This window comes from Manacus vitellinus, unplaced genomic scaffold, assembly GCF_001715985.3.
Source record: "Manacus vitellinus isolate BGI_N305 unplaced genomic scaffold, ASM171598v3 scaffold_54_pilon, whole genome shotgun sequence".
Taxonomy (NCBI): Eukaryota; Metazoa; Chordata; class Aves; order Passeriformes; family Pipridae; genus Manacus; species Manacus vitellinus.
The window spans coordinates 494,747-516,359 of NW_021940645.1; the positions used below are offsets into that span (position 1 = coordinate 494,747).

The 21,613-nt window shown below is 37.2% G+C and overlaps 1 protein-coding gene across 1 annotated transcript in view; it reads left to right on the forward strand.

Moving 5' to 3' along the window:
- Window positions 1-20,688, forward strand: part of RET (ret proto-oncogene) — a 36,505-nt gene extending 15,817 nt beyond the window's left edge. The window contains exons 10-19 of the mRNA XM_018081609.2: window positions 1,206-1,462; window positions 2,620-2,767; window positions 6,050-6,157; window positions 7,614-7,828; window positions 7,933-8,055; window positions 10,176-10,246; window positions 14,118-14,255; window positions 16,175-16,274; window positions 17,556-17,703; window positions 19,622-20,688. Of these exons, the coding sequence (XP_017937098.1) occupies window positions 1,206-1,462; window positions 2,620-2,767; window positions 6,050-6,157; window positions 7,614-7,828; window positions 7,933-8,055; window positions 10,176-10,246; window positions 14,118-14,255; window positions 16,175-16,274; window positions 17,556-17,703; window positions 19,622-19,779 (1,466 nt within the window). The 3' untranslated portion in view covers window positions 19,780-20,688. The remainder of the gene's footprint in view (window positions 1-1,205; window positions 1,463-2,619; window positions 2,768-6,049; window positions 6,158-7,613; window positions 7,829-7,932; window positions 8,056-10,175; window positions 10,247-14,117; window positions 14,256-16,174; window positions 16,275-17,555; window positions 17,704-19,621) is intronic.
- The last annotated feature ends 925 nt before the right edge of the window (window positions 20,689-21,613 follow it).

Genomic DNA, 21,613 nt, shown 5'->3' on the forward strand with positions numbered 1-21,613 from the left:
ATTCCAGCTTCCTAATAATTTCTGAAAATCTCAGCTTCAAAATGTCAGAGATAGCCAGCACCCATGGTATTAGGAGGAGGAGTGGATTGCTTTTTTCATTGACCTTTGTTTAAATAGAAAAGCTTTGTGTAGTTGTTTGAAACAGATTGAAACAGATAATGGATTTTTAAAATTGTATTTATTATGGCTAATAATAAACATAACATGAAATATTTTGCAACTCTAAAACCAAATTATTTAGAATTTATATAAAAAGAGAAAAATTAAAATAGATGTAAGAAAAAAGGGAAGCGTAAAGCTTCTTCCTTCTTATTTCTTTTTGTTTAATCTTTTTTTTTTTTTCTATTCTAGAAAGGTAGTGTGCTGTTTCCACTTATTGCTGAGGTACAGCATGCAGGTGTAGCTAATTACGTATGTGAAGTCACTTAATCCTGACTTGAGATACAGTAGTGCCCAGGACATTATTTTGGATCTCATAGTTTCTTTGGGAAGTGACCCCCTAGGGATGCTGTCTGGGGGCACACAGACTTAAAGAAAGTTTCTAAAGTAAGACACTAAATGTGCTTCTGCAGAAAGGGAAGTAGTAAATGGGGAAGAAAAAGCCTGCATGTTTCTTTAGCAGCAGATGCAGCATGAGGCAATGTTTTCAGAAACAATTACTTTGTAAAATACAAAGCAGAAATATCCTATGTCACCTTATGATCCAAAAGATGAAGAGAAATATTCTTTATTATCTAACAGTTGAAATAATTAATTATTTTTTTATTTGAAGAAGAGTTTATTTGATGGCTTAAAAGACTCTACCATAAACTGTTGTGCACAAGCAAAATTCAGTCATAGGTATGCAGAGAGATAAGTGGTATCTGATACCAGAAGATATCAGGCTGGGTGTTAAAGAAGAGTGTCAGAGGTAGCCAGTATCTATGAAGATGAGAAATATGTGGTCAAGCTGGCTGTCCCCTACACTGGCACAGGCAGTTAGGCAAACAATTCCTTGCTGGTGTCCAAAATAAAAAGAAGTAGTAGTGCAATGGGCATATTTACAATTTCTCAAATTTCTTTGTGAAACAGCTATTAAGTTTTTCCCTAGGTTATTAAATTATTTTGAGTTCTATTTCTGCCACACCTGTGTGTGTTCCATGCCCTCCCAAATCAGAAGTAGGAGATCACAAGCAACATTCTAAGAAGCTCTTCTTGGTCCACAGAGCAACTATGTGATGAAGTGTGCAAGACTGTGATAGCAGGGGCAGTGCTGCTGTCCTTCATCATTTCTGTGCTGCTTTCTTCCTATTTCATCCATCGTTACCACAAGAATTCTCCGAAGCCACCTATTGCCTCTGCAGAAATGACGTTCCGGCGCCCAACCCAATCCTACCCCATCAGTTACTCCTCCAGCAACGTCCGACGGCCTTCTCTGGATTCCGTGGAGAACCAGGTGTCCGTGGACACCTTTAAAATACCAGTAAGCCTGATGTCATTTTGCATGCTGTTTTTTGATGTCAGCCTTGTTTATCCGTGCAGAAAATGTTACAGAAGTACCCAGTACAAATAATGACATTGGAATTCACACGTACAAGCTGGGAACTGGAGATACTTTATGAGCATTTGGATAAACATTATAATTTATAAGGCCTATATGTTCTTCCACTTTTGTTATGCTTTAACATATTGTAATACTTCACATCTAATTTCAGTTCATGGTTTTTTCCTAATGTAACTGCATTTGATAGTAGTGTGGTTTTACTTTTAACATTAAATACTAATAATAGCAGGTTTGTACTCTGTGATAAGCCATAATACTACAACAAGGCTAAGTTTAAAACGTAACAAAAAACCCCTGCTGAAACCTCTTCCTGATTTTTGACATACAGATTGTGGATGTCAGTTGGTGTGGGAGTTTTACCCACATTTAAGGATTTTTGCCCAGTCATGCTATCATACCTTTAACCTATTTTTCTCTTCATTGAATCCCATACTACCCAAGATGCTTGACAGATGGTGCATTTTCATGAACCAACACAGTAGAGAAACACTGACACTTTATGTGACATATGTGGCAACATTACATCTATTTGAATGTGAGATATTGAGGTCTTCACAGACCTTGTGCTCTGCTTTAATTGCTTGTCTGATTTCTGTGTCTGTCATCATTTTGCAACCTTAAGGTTTAATAGTGTTAATTTCATAAGAGAGAATAATTGTTTTTTCTGATGAATTCTTAAGGGAAAGCCTTATTCTGTGAGTAAAACTAACTTACTTCTTCACAAAGGTCATATATTCAGTTATTCTGAAAGCAAGCATTTATTCTGTATCGCTTCATTTTTCATTTGTACCCTATTTCCCAGACCTGCAAATACAATCCATTATCCACAGACTACATGTACAGCCTGTTTTAAAGGAGGTGTTTTCAAGGTAATGGAAAAAACACTTGCAAAATAACTACATATTCATAAGGTTTTATAGGAATACACTGATATTGATAAAAAGAGCAACCAACACTGTACACTGAAGTGTTCCTATTCCTGAGGAATGGTCTTCTACTGAACATTGATGCTTTGGGCATAGCTAGCCACTTCTTTTCCTTGCTTCATCTCATAGAGTTGCTTTTCTCTCCTGCAGGAAGATCCAAAGTGGGAAGTCCCTCGGAAGAACCTAGTTCTGGGCAAGACTCTTGGAGAAGGAGAATTTGGAAAGGTCGTCAAGGCAACAGCATTCCGACTCAAGGGAAGGGCTGGCTATACCACTGTAGCAGTGAAAATGTTAAAAGGTACATTCCCATCTGGATTTGAAATGATTTGCAAACTGTTTGTGGTAATCTCTGAATTGATTTTAAGAGGGGCCAGCATGATAGCAAAAGGGTGGCTAAAAACAACCAGTGTCACCACCTCTATTTCTTCCAGCATTCTGACATATTCTGACAGATTTCTGACATATTCTGACAGATTTCTGACATATTCTGACAGATTTCTGACTTTAGGAGCTAGCATCACATTGATCCAAGTAACTAATTCTAAATCATAATGTGCAAGGAACCTCTGTCTTAGCATAGCAAATGTGTTTAATTTTGTTTGGCATTGATGGAAATATTGTGAGGGTTTGTTAAACTTTCTAATTTTTTTTTTTTCCCTCTATCCAGTTTTCTGGACCAAAGCTTTTCAAATAAATTGTGTTATAATCATGTGAAGAGACAGAACAGAGCTATTAAGTTACTTTTCTGATTGAGAATTCCATGCAGATTGAGAATTCCATCTAGTTTTATCCTTTCTGATCTACTTTTCAATCATTAGGAGCTCTGCCAAACTGGCTTGAATAACCCAGTGCTGTCTCCTGCTGTCTTAGTTTTCCCTAAGACTTTAGAACTGGGAAAAACAAAGTATGCCTTGATAATGTTAAGATGATATGAGACCTTGAACTCAACCACTTCCTGCTGCTTATAAGTAAAAGCGTGCCATTAGAGAAAAATGTTGTACTTATTACCATTTCTGTTATGTTCAAACTACATCTGCTGCTGCTTGAAAGATGCTGCATATCCCATCAATTTACCTAAGAAATAAATGCATTATGAAGTGCATGCCTTCATTCAAGAGGTTCAGTGGAGAATAGGTCACATGGAGGAAGTCTAGGAACTAAGATTTTTCAGAAGTAAAGACTAGTTAACTATTATTTGTAATACTTGTATGTCATTATCAGTAGAATAGTCATTATTTCATTTCATGTTTATTTGTGCACTTAGTGACAGTGCTTTTTCTAGCACATTTTCATCAGCAACCTGTGCCTGAGTTCAGATTCCAAGACACAGTGGTAAAAACGTTGCTTTTACTTGCAGATAATTTAACATTCAGTTTCCCCTAGCTGTTATGAAGGAAAGAATTGACAGAATTGACAATGTGAAGGAGTAAAATTTTATTTTAAGCACCTTATTTTAATAAATTGATCTGACATTTACAGTAATGCTTCAGGCTCTAATGGATCTCTCTGTAATGTAAATTAAACTGCTAATAGGCACCTGAAATTCTCTTTTACAGCTTCACACTGGAGAACATTTGTCATTCTGCAAATATTTATGTGTTATTATTGGTTTAACTTGACTGTTCACACATGACAATCAAAGTATAAGAACCATTGTATTAGTTTTCAGTGCCCTTTACCATGCTATCACAAAGTATAAAGGACAGTTATTTTGGATCAGACCAACATCACCCATTGTTTCTCTGTAACAGATGCAGAGCAGGTAATTTGTCCAAGCCAGGGACTACACCAGACTATGTCTGATCTTTAAAAGGCAATGGTAGGTGCACCAGGATGTTAATGGAGAAAGCTTCCTGCTTATTTTATAAAAGACAGCTCCTGCCTGAGCTATGTAGATGGGCACAGTCTGTGGTTAAAAACAGACCAGTGAGGACTCTCCCCTACTGTGTCAACTTGGCATTATGTACTGGGGAGGGAACAGGGAGCAAAAAGCAAATAGCTGAGCCAAAATAGTCTTGGAGCTATGGATGGATGTTTAAAGGAGCAGAGGGATAAATTTTTTTTACCCCATTATTCCCACTTTTCTCATATGAATTAAATCTGACATCCTGCCTGATGTGAATGCCCTCGTTACGATAAAATTAAAGCAGGAAACACCAACCAATATGTAAATACAAATTATTGGGAATTTGTGGGGAAAAAAAAAAAAAGGGGCTTAAAGCTTCAGGGCTAGATGTCTCCATTTGAAGTTAGATTTTCCAGCAGATAAACAGGCATGGTACATGGAGAATTTTGTTCTGTTGTGTGTGTTCATGTCACATTACTCCAGAACTAGAAAAATAGGACTTTTCTCACAGGCATTAAGTTGATGTTCTTATTTTTGGTTTACATAAATACATATTTTTTTGTAGGCCTCCTCAGTATTGAGAGACCACCCAATATTGTACTCCCTGGGGTAGAAGACTCTACTATGAGTGGAGATTCAGACTATGAGATAATATATGGTGGATACAAACATATGGTAGTGATGGAAACATATAGTACAACAGAATAAAAATTATTCTGTTCAGAGCAAACTAGTCACACATATATTTTAAATGAATATATAAATTAATCCTTTGGTGCTTACAGCCTTTATGGGAAAACATACAGCAAGCTACCAAAGAGCAGAAGCTGAACTTGTTTTTATTAGCCTTAAATAAGGATGAACCCGTACTTGTCAAATGCCCAACTCATATACTTGTCAAATGCCCAGTGTCACACTGTAGAAACTATCCAGGCAGGTTCTGTGTGTCAGAGAGATTTAAGGTGAGGTAACAAAAGGGTTATCTCTGACCCACAGTGTCTTTATGACCAGGAATCTCCTTCAAACCCCAGTGTGTCCAAACAGGAAACTTGTCAGTCTGAAGAATTTTTCAAAAAAGCCCAAACACTTGAAAGGCTAAGAAAGCCTCTATAGAGGCCATATGTTATCACATGATTCTCACTGACTCTGCATACATGTGACCCAGTAAAATCAGTCTGAACTATACATTTAGCTTCTGAACTCTAAATCTGGATCTGTGTTAGTAGATTAGTGGATTTTTACTCTGTTGGAAAATGTATTTAGGAGGAGGAGGGCTTTATCCTGTCAGTTAACTGAGAGAGCCTTTTTTGGTTTGATCAATGTAAAATCTTGTCTTTCTTATGCTTCTGAAGCTTTGATTGCACCGATTCACCCTAAAAAGTTTCTCTAGAAAACTAGAAAAGGTCTGTAGTAATTTCATGGCATTTGCAACACATTACAGACTCTGGTCTGGATTCTTGCCTGACCTACTTGTCCTGTAGTCATTTGTCTCAGGGCAAAGTGGTGACCAGAGCAGGTTCCTACCAAGCCAGAACAGCAGCAGTCACTTTGACTAGGTTCTGATGTGAATGACTGCAGGACAGTGGACATGGGGAAATTCCTCTCCTGTGGAGAGTTTTCCAACCCCTTGCTAACTCCAGGATTGATGGTAGATGTCGTAGTTCAAATGGTACATAGAGAACTCTCGAGTAATGCTTTCCTAATCATAACTGTGTGTTTGGTCCCTTTCTGCAGAAAATGCTTCCCAGAGTGAGCTGCGAGATCTACTTTCGGAGTTCAACCTTTTGAAACAGGTGAACCATCCCCATGTCATCAAACTTTATGGAGCCTGCAGTCAAGATGGTAAATATTAGAAGCTTGTTATTAAGACAAAACCATCAAGCAAGGAAACAAAACCAGTTCATTGATGGGTTTGTACCACTGCTTAATAATTGCTGAGCACTCTTTAAATTTGCTGCTGGCTGAAAAAAATGAGGGGCGTATAAGAAAAACAATGTTTGAAAGGAAGGGGAAATAGTATTCCAGTGTAACTAAGCATTCTTCAATGGTTTTCATTGCACTTTTTGATTTTGAAGCTATTTTAAATTAACAAGTCTCCTATGAATTCTCTTCTGATCAATATATATTTTTATATTATCTTGATGCTCATTAAGTGTTTTCTAATATGGGTTATATTTCAAGTTTAATTGAATTTTCATTATCGTTGTTATTATTTATACTAAAATAATGCAAAAAGACAACTACAGAATCCTTCTGTTAAAATGTAGCTGGACAGTTGGATTAATACTCAGTTTTCCTCCACTGTCATAAAACTATTATCTCCCTCTTACAAAATGGTTACTAAAAGCCACAGTCATGGATGGGTATATTTCAAGGGGGAAAATCTTCAGACACGTGTATTATAAGCTGCCAATGAAGCAAATTCTGTTGTACATAGAAACTGCTCATTTTGAATGAAGTTGCACGGCAACATTCTCTTCTTTTTGCATCTGCAGTTGTGCAGCCTAAAATCACAGTATGGATTCTGCAACTCTGGGCAAAGGCCTGCCTTCTTTGCCACCCAGTTCTGTTGCAAGTGGCACTCTTAGTTGTAGACAGAGATTGTAGTTCAGGAGTGAGTCATCTCTGAGTCTTAGTAAGGTAATGAACCACTGGGGCGGGTTATTTTTTTTCTTTTCAGAACAATGTATTTTTTCATCCCAAAGGAAGTGAAATTGTTCTGAGTCACAGGCTTTTAATAAATATCAAGTTAATTCATTAGTGTCTGAGGTGGGAGGGCTTTGATAGAGCAGACAAATGTATTTAGCATTAAGGCACTGAGTCGGTATTATTCATGTGGATAATGGGGAGCAGAAATTAATGGATTGCAATGCCAGAATGTTTCTAAGTGCTCTCAAAAGGTACCTTAAATGCAATGCTGAAATTAACAGATGATTTGAGCTCAGTGTCACAAGCTCAAGAAAATTATTTTTATTTTAATTTTTTTTTTAAAGTTTCTCTAAGGCTGTTTCACAGATCTGATTTGTAAGAAGGTTGTCTCTTTTTGGTCTCAAATTATCTAGATGAGGGAATATAGGCAGGAGCCAACATTCTGCCTTGATTTAGGCTGAAACTCACTCACTTTGCATAGAGGATGTAAGCTAAAAATATTCTCATTCTCTGGCTGATTCAGTGCTTTTTACATAAAGGCCAGAGGTGTCTGGAGCAATGTGCTGACTAGAAGAAACTTTTTTGAAAAAAAAACCATAAAATGGTTATCTGTTAGTTGTTTACTTATCCGTGTGTTTGTTTCTTTCAGGCCCACTGTATTTAATTGTGGAATACGCTAAATACGGCTCCTTGCGCAGTTTTCTCAGGGAGAGTCGAAAAGTTGGCCCGAGCTACGTGGGTGGTGATGGCAACAGAAATTCCAGTTATCTGGACAACCCTGATGAGAGAGCCTTGACGATGGGAGATCTGATCTCGTTTGCGTGGCAGATATCCCGCGGGATGCAGTACCTGGCAGAAATGAAGGTAGGGCAGTGTAACGGTGACCCACACGTGTGCTTGTGATAGACACATCAGCTCTTGGCTCCTCCACAAGAAGCATAAACACGGCTGTTGTTTCCTTCCAAAAGCTCGTGCATCGTGATCTAGCAGCCAGAAATGTGTTGGTGGCAGAAGGGCGCAAAATGAAGATTTCTGATTTCGGCCTCTCACGTGACGTGTATGAAGAAGATTCGTACGTAAAGAGGAGCAAGGTACAGTGCACGTTAAAAGCAGTACTGAAAATTATTAGCTAATCAAGAAAATGAATTTATACTGCAGCACTTGAGCATGGGTGAAAAAGATAATAGCTATTAACTTAAAATAATTATTTTAAAGAAATAAAAATGAAGATGAAGCAAAATCATGAACTTAATCATTGGGACAGAAATATATATGTTTGTGTAAAAGATGTATCATATTTAAGTCACTGTTAGCTTTTCCACTCCTCATTTATCCAGTCCTCTCATTCCACTCCTTATTTATCCAGTTCCTCATCACACTATGTGAAAACACAAACAAAACCACACATCTTTTTTTCTTTGTCTCTTCCGATTTATAATTAAAAATATAAACAAAAAATCTCAAGGAGTTGAAAAAAGTGTTGTCAATTTGTATAAAGATCCTAATTTTAGGAATGATCACTTCTACGCAGAAGACCTGAAGCAAATCCCTCTTACAAACACTTCCAAATGTATGAAAGATGCCAAATATTAACCAAAATTTTACATCACAGGTCAGAGTAGATCAGGAGCTCATGATATCTGCCAGAGGTTACTTAAAGTAGTTGTGTTTTTCCTGCCAGAGTAAATTATTATTGGGTGCCTTGATAAAGTTCTGCCTTCTCACAGTGCTCATGGGAGTAGACAGCATATGGTAACCTTTTACCTGTAGGAATGTGAAAGGAAATTTGATGGAAAGACAAGTTGTTATGTCACTACTTTCCTGCAAAAGAAACATTTGAGCATTATAACTTTGAGACTAAGAAGATAAGGCTTGCCATTTAATTATTCTTTTGAAAGCCACTGTCAAATAGAGTAAGATAAATCCTGCTTTCTGCCTGTTTTCATCCACCTGTCTCTGACATCAGAGGAATTTCCGTGAGTCAATCCCAGGCTAGACTGTGATCTTCATGAACACAACTTTCTACTGACTTTATCAGATGAGCATTGTCAGTTCAGTTCCCTCTCTGACTTAATATGAAAGAGTTGCCAACAGAATTTTTGCATGTAAAAATGTTAGAATTTTATGAAAAGATTTCCATAAAATACCGTGCATTTTTAGTTTAGCTTTCCCTGTTTTTTCAGGCCAGTTTGTGTGAATGTTTCGTAAGTCAAAACAAGCTGAGAAGAAAAAAAACTTTTAGAAGACATGGTCTTCTGTAAAAGGGTTTTAGCATGTTTGTTTAGCTGTTTTCTGATATGTTTTTACACTGATCTGTACCAGTTACTCTGTATTTTAAGAATGATGCATTCACATAAAGGCATTTAGGCAGTTTCATTTCACTTGGTGGGCCATGATACACTGAATGGATATTTTCTCTTCACTTCTGAGACACTCTTCGCCTGTAGTACTATTCAGAGCCTAGCAAGCATCTGTCTGCTTGGATGGGGAGACAGGGAAAATAAAAAATTGAGAGGAAGGCAGAAGGATAAGTTTCAAATCCTACTAAAACAGGTTTTGCATAGATATATATGAATTTCATGGGAATGAAAAATAAGGCATATGAATGCTAGTCATATTGCAAAGGTTATGAAACATCTTGAAATTTTGCAAACCTAGATTTTCATGAATATCTGGGGCAGATTTTTCAGATTTTCTCAGTGAATTTCTACCAGTGAAAAGTAGCAATATGTAGATTCCATTTAGAAACTAGTAAGCAAATATGACAGTCCAGGTTCAGTTTTGAAATCAAAGGTATCAGGGTCCTTCCATTTATGCATCATCCCTTATATAAATGAGATAGCTCTTTCTCTTTAACCATCATTCCCCATAATTTTTGCACTTGCACACTTTGGAAGTTCTTTGTTAAGAGGAGAACTGAGTTTATCTGGCTTAAAACTGGTGACCACCGGCAAAAAAACCACACAACCTTCTCACACATAATTAGATTGCTAAGTGTATGAAACAAAATGAATGAGGGATTTTAAAAACTCTTACAATTGTCCTCACTATTTTTCTTATGAAATGCCAAATCATCAAGTCCATTGAAAAATTCTATAGTATGGATAGAGTATCTTTTGTCATTTTGAAGATAAATACCTTTTTTTTTTTTTTTCACTAGGAAACTTAATTTTCTGACCAGTAATTGCATTGTTGCTTTTTTACCTCCTAGGGTCGAATACCTGTGAAATGGATGGCCATAGAGTCCCTATTTGACCATATCTATACAACACAAAGTGATGTGTAAGTGTAAATCCTTGCATACTTTCTGGTTTCTGTGCTTGTTTAAGGAGATGAGGGAGGAAGCACAACAAGGTACATAGGAGCCAGACTGGTTCCTCTTGCAAAAAAACATGAAAAACACAGTTTGGATGGCACCATCAACTGGCAATGATACATAAGATTTTTGCCATTGAATTAAATATGAATAAAAGATTACCAGAGGTATTTATGTACATAATTCCTGTTGAAATCAAGGGTTGGATGTGTCCATGTGACACAATTGCCTTTGAATTTATAAACACAAATGATTTGTCTTAGCTAAAGGTAATAGCTGTATCTGAACTTCTCAGTTCTGTTCATCACTTGTCTGTAACACTTACTGGCAGGTGAGAGATGGATTGGAAGAAGGGAGGAAGAATTTAATGCCTGACCTCACTCCTATTGGAATCAATGACAAAACTCCAATTAATTTTAATGACAGTTAGTTCAGACCTTAGGGGAATGGTCCAGTTCCAGTACCAAAATACAAGTTCATTTGCATGATTAGGGAAATAGAGACCCTGAAGATGGATATGCTGCTCTCTCCACCTGTGATGATGAGGTGACAAAACAACCACAGCTAAGCTGTTTTCACGTTAAGATCAGATACTTGCATTTCTTTCTCTTTGGGGTGAATGATGCTTGTGATTTCACCAGGTAGACACTGAGTATTATTTATTTAGGAGAAAAACCTCTGAAGGACTGTAAAAGCAGCAGTACTTACGCCTGATTTTCTGCTAGGTAGCATTTTGATACCTTTCAAGTTTCCCTTGAAAGAGAGGACGTGACTAAAGTAATGTTTTCATTACACTCAAATGGAGTAAAACATACCAATTTCAGTGGCATTGCCCCTTGAGGGCAAAAACACTTTGATAATAGCAAATGTCCAAATAAGCATCTTTTGATTTGTACTTCTAAAATAATTACATTTATTTTTTACTCTTTTCTCTGCAGTAGTGAAATAAAGTATTTTGCATGCCTTGGAAATTCCTTACAAAATGAATTTCCAAAATATTTTCCTTTGTTTAGTTTCAGTTGGAGTAAGAAAAGAAAAAAAGATTGGGGTAATTCTTGAGAGAATGTCACATTTACATAGATCCCCTTCCAGGTTTTTCTGCGTCTCTTTTTATTCTCCTCAGAGCATCCATTGTTCTGACTTGCTTCTTTAAATCTCCTTTTCTCAGAGAATTGTTAAAATTCCTCTAAAAACTTCTTAGCATATTTTTAATTTCTTCATTTTCTTCAAAACGGTTTTGTCACTATGGTTTGGGGCCAGAACAGATTGTGTTGTCATGTAACTGCCTCTTCTTTGATTGCTGATTGATCTTCTGGATCCAGCATCATTCCTCCCCATTTGTTTTCCTGATGGGCTGTTATTAAGTAAGCCCAGGAGCCTGTTCCTTGTACAACACCACGCAGAGATTGCCCGGTGGCATCAGGCAAGCTCAGAGCCCTGAGCGACACAACACGCTGGTGCTCTGTGGCTTTCCTGCTCCCCAGGTCTGGGTTAGTGTCTCCTGTGATGCTGTGCTGATTTACCAGCTTTCTTGGAGGTGCATCAGGCATTCTAAAGAGAGCACTGCCTTGTGTTTTGTAGGTCTGCTTCAGTACAAGGGCGTAAAGGTGCTAAATATCTGCACATGCTTACACGGTGCCTTTGACTCACTTGGTGGGGTCACCTTTGCTGTGTCATTGTACATTAAATCATCTGAGTGCTGTGCAGCAGCTCCTAATTTAGCCAAGTTCCTGCAGAGCAGAACCAAGGCCACACAGAGTTGCAATCCAAATCCTCTCCAGCACTGGATTGCACGGATGCCAGTTCAACAGCAGCAGACTGATCAATGAAGTACTTTTTTTGCAGCATTGATTGTTATTTTTTTAGATAATTGCACTCACTGAAAATATTATTTTATGGATATTCTTTGTTGTTTGTGGTGATGCAGTTATATTTTAGGTGAACATATTACTCATCAACCATTCCAATATGCTCTTTTTTCTGATATTTTGTGTTTCTATTTTCCAGCTTTCTAAAGCTGTTCTATATAGTTAGTGGTTAGCAAAGCTTAATAGCAGTACCACTTGCCAGCATTTACAAAAATCCCATTTTTGCTTCAGAGGTCGATGACATCAGTGGAAAGCAAGCATACTGTCTTCCTCTTCACAAACTTTTCTTTCCTGCCTTCTTCTGATCATATTTTTATTCAGCAATAAACATAACATAGAGGAAAATTTTTCAGCCCTCATTTGTCCTCCCACAGTATTTAATTTGTATAATAATTTTGAAGTATTGCAGCATTCTATAGCATTCTATTCTAATACATCCATCTACTAAACAATTTTAATTAAGAAATTATTCATCTGATCTCTCCTTCCATAATTCTGTAAAATTCCTCTTAAGCAGAAGTGGATTTTAAAAATAAAGCCTGCCATGCTCCAAAGTTTATTTGAATTAATCATGGACAGAATTATAACCTGATGGCAGAGCATAATTGGCTTCAAAAAGGGTATGAGGAGAAATATTAATAAAGTATATGAAAATGCTATAAATATTCATAAGCTTTCAAGAATGTGCAGTGTGATTAAAAATTAATTCAATGAATGGCATCAGGGAGAAGAATGGCAGCATACCGCTTAGGACTGTGTGAGAGTCACTTTGGCTTCTCTGATCATTTTGGAAGTTTTATTGCTGTACTTTTGGGCTTACCATTGTTCTTTAGAATGTGAGAAGCACAGGTGGAATGTAGTCAGACAGGAGGTGAGGTATTTGGCTAACATTTTGCGATGGAATTTTCATAGGGAATTAGATACCCCTGTTTGGTTTGGCAGTAGGTGTGTAACACTTCCTAAAATTTTCTTAAAAGTAGAATTTACAGAGAAATTACCAAAGCTAACATTTTTTCATAAATTGTATGCAATTTTGCTTCCAGATGAATCCTACTGAGCATTCCCCTTGAGTGAAAAAGTTTCCTTCATTTTGAACATCCAGATTTTGTCAATTCTGTCAGTTGAGCAGATTCAATGTAATTTGTAGCTCCTTTGTCTCTCAAAAAAGCTTTTCACTAAGGAAAGGGAAGTATTTTTGCCTCTCTTCTCCTGGCCTGTCCTCCAAAAATGGATTAATTCTTCTAAATACTTCCAACCTATTGCACAAGGTCTTTTTGTTTGAGCTCCTCAGTAAAGCAGGTTTATAAATTCACCATTTCTTCTGTTCATTATAGAAAATAGTTTCTTCTGTTCTATGTCAAACTTTATTTTAGGCATCTGGTATTTCCAGAATAAATTCTTTCCTCTTCATTCATTAGAAAATTAAGTCCTGAATCACTGAAATGGCCCAACAGACCAGCTGATATGGTTGAAGTAAATACATTGTGCTATCTCATAGTCGAGACAGCAAACCAGTCCCTTGGTAACTGTGTAAATTTAATTTAGACAGTTATTTCTGATTAGGACTCTAAGGGCTAATTAGGGATGTTAAACTCCCTCTGTAGACAGGAAAAAGAGGGGCACTTGCAGGAGCACTGCATAGAAGAGGAACAAGCCTTTGGGCTGGGCCACCATGGGAAGGACTTTCTGCTGTCTAGAGAAGATGGGCCTTCCCAGGATATAGTTAGCTTTTGTCAGTGGATAAAAGAGGGGTTTCCATTTTCTCTACTGTTTTGGTTGCTAACCTGTTCAATGAACAGCATTTGGGAATAAGGATGGCTCTATTTGCATCCTTACAGCCCTTCTGGCTTGGCAGTATCTTGAATTTTGTTGGGTTCTGAAAACAGTAGAAAGAGATTTGTTGTGTGAATGCCACACTAAGCTCATGAAACCCACCACTATAAATAAAAGCTCACTTTCTCTTTTTCAGGTGGTCATTTGGAGTTCTGCTATGGGAGATTGTTACTTTGGGAGGCAATCCCTACCCAGGTATTGCTCCTGAAAGACTCTTTAACCTCCTAAAAACAGGCTATAGAATGGAGAGACCAGAAAACTGCAGTGAAGAAATGTAAGTAGCTCTTTATCTGATTAGATTCATAAATGTTAATAAATGCACTTAAAAAAAAAGTTTAAATAAATACCACATAAATACTATTCTGTATATCTCAGAGATACAGTCAAAATGTGTAGTGCTTAAAAGAATGTCATGAAATTAGTGAACATTAGAGTGACAGAAAAAGATTGCCAACAAAATCCTTACAGCTACATCCAAAAATATTTGTAGGATATTGAATAACATGCTTACCAAACAATTAAAAGAGTTTGAACATTTAAAACTTTTGAGGGTGGGGGAAGGAGGAAAATTTCATGAAACACAGTGGTAGGTGAAATATTCAAGAAAATATCTTTGTACTTTCCTGCAAATGAGACAGATGTTCCATCCACAGTCATTCTCTATTAATTGTCCTGGCATTACAAAGGAGAAATGATACCTTGACACAGAAATCTACACTCTATAAGATATAAATTTTCTGTGACTTGGTAAGCCCATGGCAATTTCTTTCCTATTTGGAGACAGTCCATAATTTGTTGGCTGATTTATTAAAACACTCTCAATATGAAATATATTCTGTCTGTGGTCTTCCATGTTATTTGGAGATGAGGCATGATTTCTGTTCAGCCTGCAAATCTGGTCATGGTCGTGGTTTTTTTGAAAGTTACCAGGCTGTAATCACTGTGACCACTCTTTTGACTGATTTTCAATTGGAAGGATGCTTTGGCCACATCTGGGCTGAGAAAATACAGTATAAATAATAAATCATTTTTTTTAATAGGCAGAGAAAAAACATTAAGCATCTATGAATTTAGGGCAGTGTAGAAGTTTACAAGTGTGATTAGCAGGTATCCTCTAGGAAATGTATAATATTTAATTTTTTCTTTGTTTCATCTCACCAGGGAATAAGACCTCAGTTCAAACATGTTATATCATTGATAATTATTAGGTTAGGCAAGCTGACCATCTCTGTGTTTCATTTTCTTATTCAAGCCACATCATGGTTTTCTGACTTTTTTCAAATTTTTCTGTTTTACTCAGAAAATTTTCTGACAGCCTTTGAAAGCCCACTTTAAGGACCATTTTTCTTAAATTGCATTCTCTGCTTTACCCAGTCAAGCAAGAGAGATTGTGGATGAAAGCAAAAAATGCAGTGCTTTTCAATAGGTTGGTCTAGTTCTCATAGCCAACTGTTTCACAATTAGAGCACTTACGTGACAAGATCACTTAGTCCTGAAAACACCTGAGCTAGAAAAACAATGTGAACAGCACAGGCTGGAGAGTTTCACTTCCAGAACTTGGCCAACGTTTGTCTGGTAGTCACTCCACTACAAAACTTTAATTCTGTTCCCTTTCCTTTTCATACTGTATGCCATAGAAGGCAGTTAAAGACAGAATAAAAACAGATGTAATCAAATAACAATAATAGAAATAATCAAAAGAACATTAGTTTGTGCAAATAGTCTTACGTTAGACTTCACTTGGAAGAAAAGTTTACAGAAACTTTTAAGAATTTAAGCAACTGAAGAACAAATTTCTACTTTCTGGTATAACAGCAGAGTTTTTCAGGTTGACATGCAAATTTCTTTGGTGTCATATGCAAACAAAATTAAATTAAATCTGGCCTACTGCCTACACAGGAGGTGGTCCCTTGAGAGACTGAAAGCAGAGAAAGAAACCTAAGACTACAGTCCTTCAAGGACAGCCAAGTGCATCATTATTTAAACTCATAAAGACTCATGGAAATAAAAACCCATTGTTGTGAATGTCAGTTGTTAATTTAAGGGAACATTTAACAGAACACAGCAGAGACTGATGTACTTGTGGATGGCCTTCATGCCACAGTTCAGCTTCAGTACAATAAATTATTTGAGCAGAAGCACAGCCCACTTCTAACAATTTTGGGTTTTTTTCCACCTTGTGGTGGGTCACAGGTACAACCTCATGTTGCGCTGCTGGAAGCAAGAACCTGATAAAAGACCAACATTTACTGAGATCAGCAAGGAACTAGAGAAAATGATGGTGAAGAGTAGGGTAAGTGTGGAAAGCATGAATTTTGAAAGTTTTTGGGATCATCTGAGTTTGAATGTACAGAAAAAATGATTTTTATTTTAAAGCAAAGTAATTTATTTTTCATCAAATCTTGAAGTATTTACATATCTAGTTTCTTGCAGCATTTCATGCAATCAGAGAACTGAAAGGTCTATGATCCCACCATTCTAAGTTACTTTAGAACTATTATAATCCTGTATAGAGTTTCTTTAAATGAATGGATACTGAGATCTAAAAATAAGTCCAAGTTGCATATATTTATAAAATGTATACATACCTACTTGCACATAAAACTTAAATTTTTTTTCTATCTAATAGTTATACTCTATGCAAAAAGATCTAATAAACAAGTGGGAACAACTGGGTTCAGAATGTGAATGTAAAAATAAGTTCTAAATTAAAAATGGCAAAGTGGAAGGTCCAGGCTGTACATTAAATCACTCTATCAACCACTAACTTATAGTTGCTGAGAATCTGTATGCAAAAGATATGCATGTCCACTGACAGACTTGTAATATAGAAGCTGGCAAGTTTTCTGAAATGATCATCATAATTAAAACAAAACCAATCCAAAATAGAACTTGACAAATTAGTCATTTTTCTTCTTGCCTAAGTGACAAATTCTGAAGATTTTTTTCCCTCATAAAATTGCATAACTTCATCTTTTAAAGTTCAATTTCAGTAAATTTCCAAAGGAAAAGCCACTGTGAAAACAAAAACTGTATTTTAGATTAGTCGAAAATGCTTCATGTTTCTTTTTTTCATCAAAGCAGTTTGGTAGCATAGATGAAAACCAACAAATTCTTACAGTTGACCTAAATATTTACTTTTAGAACAGCATCAAAAGCTTTTTTTGACAATATTTGCTTGTTATATAACAGATTTTTTAAAATGCTTATGAGATCTGAGTACCTTCTCCTTTAAGCATGCATATGTATCTACATATATGTATTTCAGGCATACATATGTATCAGGGCATACCAGAAACTGAGAAAAAGAGAAATCAGCACAGCCCTTCAATTTTTGGGGTATTTTCCTGATGTGCAGAATGAAGCAGGGGAAGTATTAATGTGTCTCTAGCGTGTCCAGTGTCCAGGCAAACCAGATGCTTCCAAAGATGCCGTGGTGCCAGAGGTTCTAGCAAAAGACAGATGCAGTGGGGTCTGTAGTTCCTTGTTGTAAAGAAAGCAAATGCACATTTAGCCCTTATACCCAAACAGCAACACTGTACATTAACCAGCTTTTTCTGTACTCACTTCTCAGGACTACTTAGATCTTGCGGCTTCCACACCTTCCGATTCCTTACTTTACGATGACGGGCTCTCAGAAGAGGAGACACCTCTCGTGGACTGTAATAATGCTCCCCTCCCTCGAACCCTCCCTTCCACATGGATTGAAAACAAACTCTATGGTAGAATTTCACATGCATTTACTAGATTCTAGCAACACACACACAAAAAAAAAAAAAAATTGATTTTTCTTCTGCACTGTTCTCAGACTCTGTAACCCCATTACAGTGTTTCTTGTCCGAATGAAGCCAATCAAAATTTGCTTGGATGCTTCTTTTGGGTTTTTTTTGTTTGTTTGTTTTTTCTTTTGGTAAATGTCAAAGTTTGCATCAGGATCATCCTTTAGTCATTTTGCAGCTGTGTTTAAAATAAACATTTTTAAAAGGATGTGAAAATAAGTAAAATGACTAGATATCATACAGTAAAAGAAAAAAAAAGATCAGGGAAGTATTCTCAGGGGAAATATAAAATGCTAATGAGTATCTAATTCAACTATCCTGTTGGGGGAGGCTAGAACATTTAAAATATGTTAGATTCTGCACCTCTAATTTAAGCAATAGACTTTTTTTTTTAAATACTGTTTTTTGCCATAACTCAATGATAGGACTCATCTGCAATATTTTTCATTTATTAAGAAGGATTTCTAAATTTCAGCTGCTGTTAATACATTCTGGATCCATAAGCTGAAATGTATTTAATGTATCATAGGATGAAAACAGATTATTATATACAGAAGGTAGAAATACTGTATATAAATATTATATGCAGACTAAATTGACATGTAAATTCCTTTGAAAATGTAATTAACAATGGGCATTTTGAAACTACATTCAGCTGTTTTCACGTCCTTTGATTTGTTATGAACATGTTATTACTAAACCTTGACTGAATGATGTAGCAAGTGTTTTTAAAAAGAACATATGCTTTCATATTGTGATGGTGAGATGGACAGTAAAAATGGTTCTTGCCAAAACTCCTACATTTTGTCTCCTGATTAAATATTCTACATGGTTTTAGATATTTACGAACATCACAGATACTTTTTTCATTCTTCAAGCAGTACGACTTTTAAAAAGTTGGATCTTTTAGTTTAAAAGTTGCCATTAGTACATGGCTTTGGGTCTATTTTTGATCTATACCTTAGCTATTATTTTCTTCATTAGGTTTCCCCAGCTCACATTGACTTTGGGGCACTTAGTGGTCAGATTGTTAAAAGAATGAAGTAGCAGGAAAAGCTGCCATGAGGTTGATGGCAGATGCTGCATGCTTAATAAGCAACAAAATCAGTTTTCTGTTTTTTAAAATCTCAACCCTGGTATGGTTCTGTGCTTGTACAGCTGAATCAACATGGTGCTGAGCACTCTGTGTGTCCATTTTGGTAATTGCTTGTGCCTGAACTGAGAAATAGTTTCTAGACTCAATGCAAATAATTACAAGCCTAAAATAGACGTTTAAATGCTGAATCAAGACAAGAGTGCTCAAGACTTTGTTGGACTTTACTCAGTTGTGCTCCTGGGATTTCCTGAAATTAAGCAGGGGATCCCTGGTGAGGGTGTGAGAGTGTCCCCAGAACCTCACTGAAGCCAAAGGAAAGGCGCCCATTTAAGTAAATGGAAATAACTCTCAGTCATTGGAATGAACTTTGGATCCTGTCCCAAATAGGTTTATTAATTATTGAAGCATTTCCTGTACAGCAAGAACTTCCTCTTGCAAAGCAATACATTGCTATGATTGTTAAAAAATAAAATTGTGGAAAGTTGGAGGCTCATGAGAAGAACAATTCTTAGCTTTTTATTATGCACATGTGCAATGTATGCACACAATTTTTTATCGAGTAAGCACTTTAATTTTTCCAGGGTTTTTGCCTACATCTGAATTTGTGCTTCAGGGATTTCAAAACATCATTTATATTAATTGATTTGGGACAAAATCCAGTGGACTGGCTTAAAATATTAAAGGGAGTTTTGCCAAGGGCCTTACTGTCTGCACATGAAGTTATGGTTCTTCAGTGCAGAAAAAATTATCTGTTTTCATTTTTAGGCATGTCATACCCGAACTGGCCTGAGGAGAGCCCCGTTCCACTCACAAGATTCGATGGCACTAACTCTGTGTTTTCAAGATATGCAAATGATAGTGTATATGCTAACTGGATGGTTTCACACTCACCGGCAAAATTTATGGACAAGTTTGATAGCTAAAATTTTCTTTGTGAAAGGTAAAGGACTCCTGAGGAGAACAAAGAGGCAAAGAGTGGGAAGTCCATTGGCTCGTTCTTTGTACAGTCAACAACTAACTTTTAAATTGGCAAACCCTTTTATTGGTAGTTTTTAAAATGTGTTATTCATGCTGAAGACTGTAACTCGTACTTTCCCCTTTCAGAAAACATATCAAGCTGGATAAAAGTTGTAGTTCCAGTACTTCTTTCTGGATTGCCATTTTGCCTATGGTTCCATTTGGCAACTTCTTACTGCAAATGGCCTTGCACTTCATCCTCGATGTTTTTTAGACTAACCATCCTGTGTTACAGCTTTCTTGGATGGCAAAATGTACTTGAACTGCTACTTTTATAGTGGCTGTTAGAATACGACCACTTGACCTAAGCAGGAAGCACAAACAAAATATGGAAAGGAGGGGGGAAACAGGCTCTGAAATTACTGAGCTTGCTATCGAATGACAAGTGTTACAATGATGTTGGCAGTAATGAAGCCTGTATCTTGGTTTGGAAGCAAACATTAAGTAACTCTATAGAGGACTTGAGATTCAACATTTGAAGTCTTGTAAAATGTATTGTCTTGTCTTAATGAGAAGAGAACTTGTTTTATTAGTCTTAACTTCTCTTACCTTTAGCACAATGGAGATAAATTTGATACCAGATAAGTTGTATAGACTGATGGCAATCAAGAGTGTTCATCTGACACAATTTACTTTCCATCACCTACATGTTAGTAATGTTAAAAAATACAATCTTGTACAATCATAATTTCTCTTATGAGTTAAAAATAGGCTATACAGTCTTTTTAGACTGGATTCATAGAATTGAATAGTGGTATCATGGAATGGTTTGGGTTGGAAAGAAACTTACGGATCATCTAGTTCCACACCCCACCCCACCCCCTGCTGTGGACAGGGACACCATCCACTAAACCAGGTTGCTCAAAGCTCCATCCAACCTGTCCTTGAACGCTTCCAGGGATGGGGCATCCACAAGTTCTCTCTCTGTGCAACTTGTTCCAGTGCCTCACCACCCTCACAGTAAAGAATTTCTCCCTAATACCTAATTTAAACCTGCCCTCTTTTAAGCCAGACCCCCATGCCCTGGTAAAAACTCCTTTTCAGCTATCCTGTAGGCTCCCTTCAGGTACTGGAAGGCTGCTCTAAGGTCTCCCTGAAGCCTTCCCTTCTGCAAGGCTGAACAGCCCAAACTCTCTCGGCCTGTCTTCACAGGAGAGATGCTCAACCCTCTGATCATCTTTGTGACCTTCCACTGGACTCACTCCAACAGGTCCACTTTCTTATGCTGGGGACTCCAGAGCTGGATGCAGTATTCCAGGTGGGGTCTCATAAGATTAGAGGGCCAGAATCACCTTCTTGACTTTCTGACCACAACACACAGCCCAGGACACATTTAGTTTGTTGGGCTGTGAGAACATGTTGCCCAGTCGTGTTGAACTTCTCATCAATCAAGACCCCCAAGTCCTTTTCCCCATGGCTGCTCTCAATCCATTCTCTGCCCAACTTGTATTTGGGATTGCCCTGACCCAAGTGCAGGATCTTGTCTTGGCCTTGTTGAACTTCATGAGGTTGCACTGGCCCAGCTCTCAAGCCTTTCGAGGTCCCTGTGGATGGCATCCCTTCCCTCCAGTGTGTCGACTGCACCACACAGCTTGGTGTGGTTGAAAAATGTGCAGAGGGTGCAGTGATCCCACTGGTCATGTTACCAACAAAGATCTTAAATAGCACTTGTCCCAGTACTGACCTCTGAGGAATGCAACTCGTCGGTGGTTCTCCTCTTGGACATCAAGCTGTTGACAC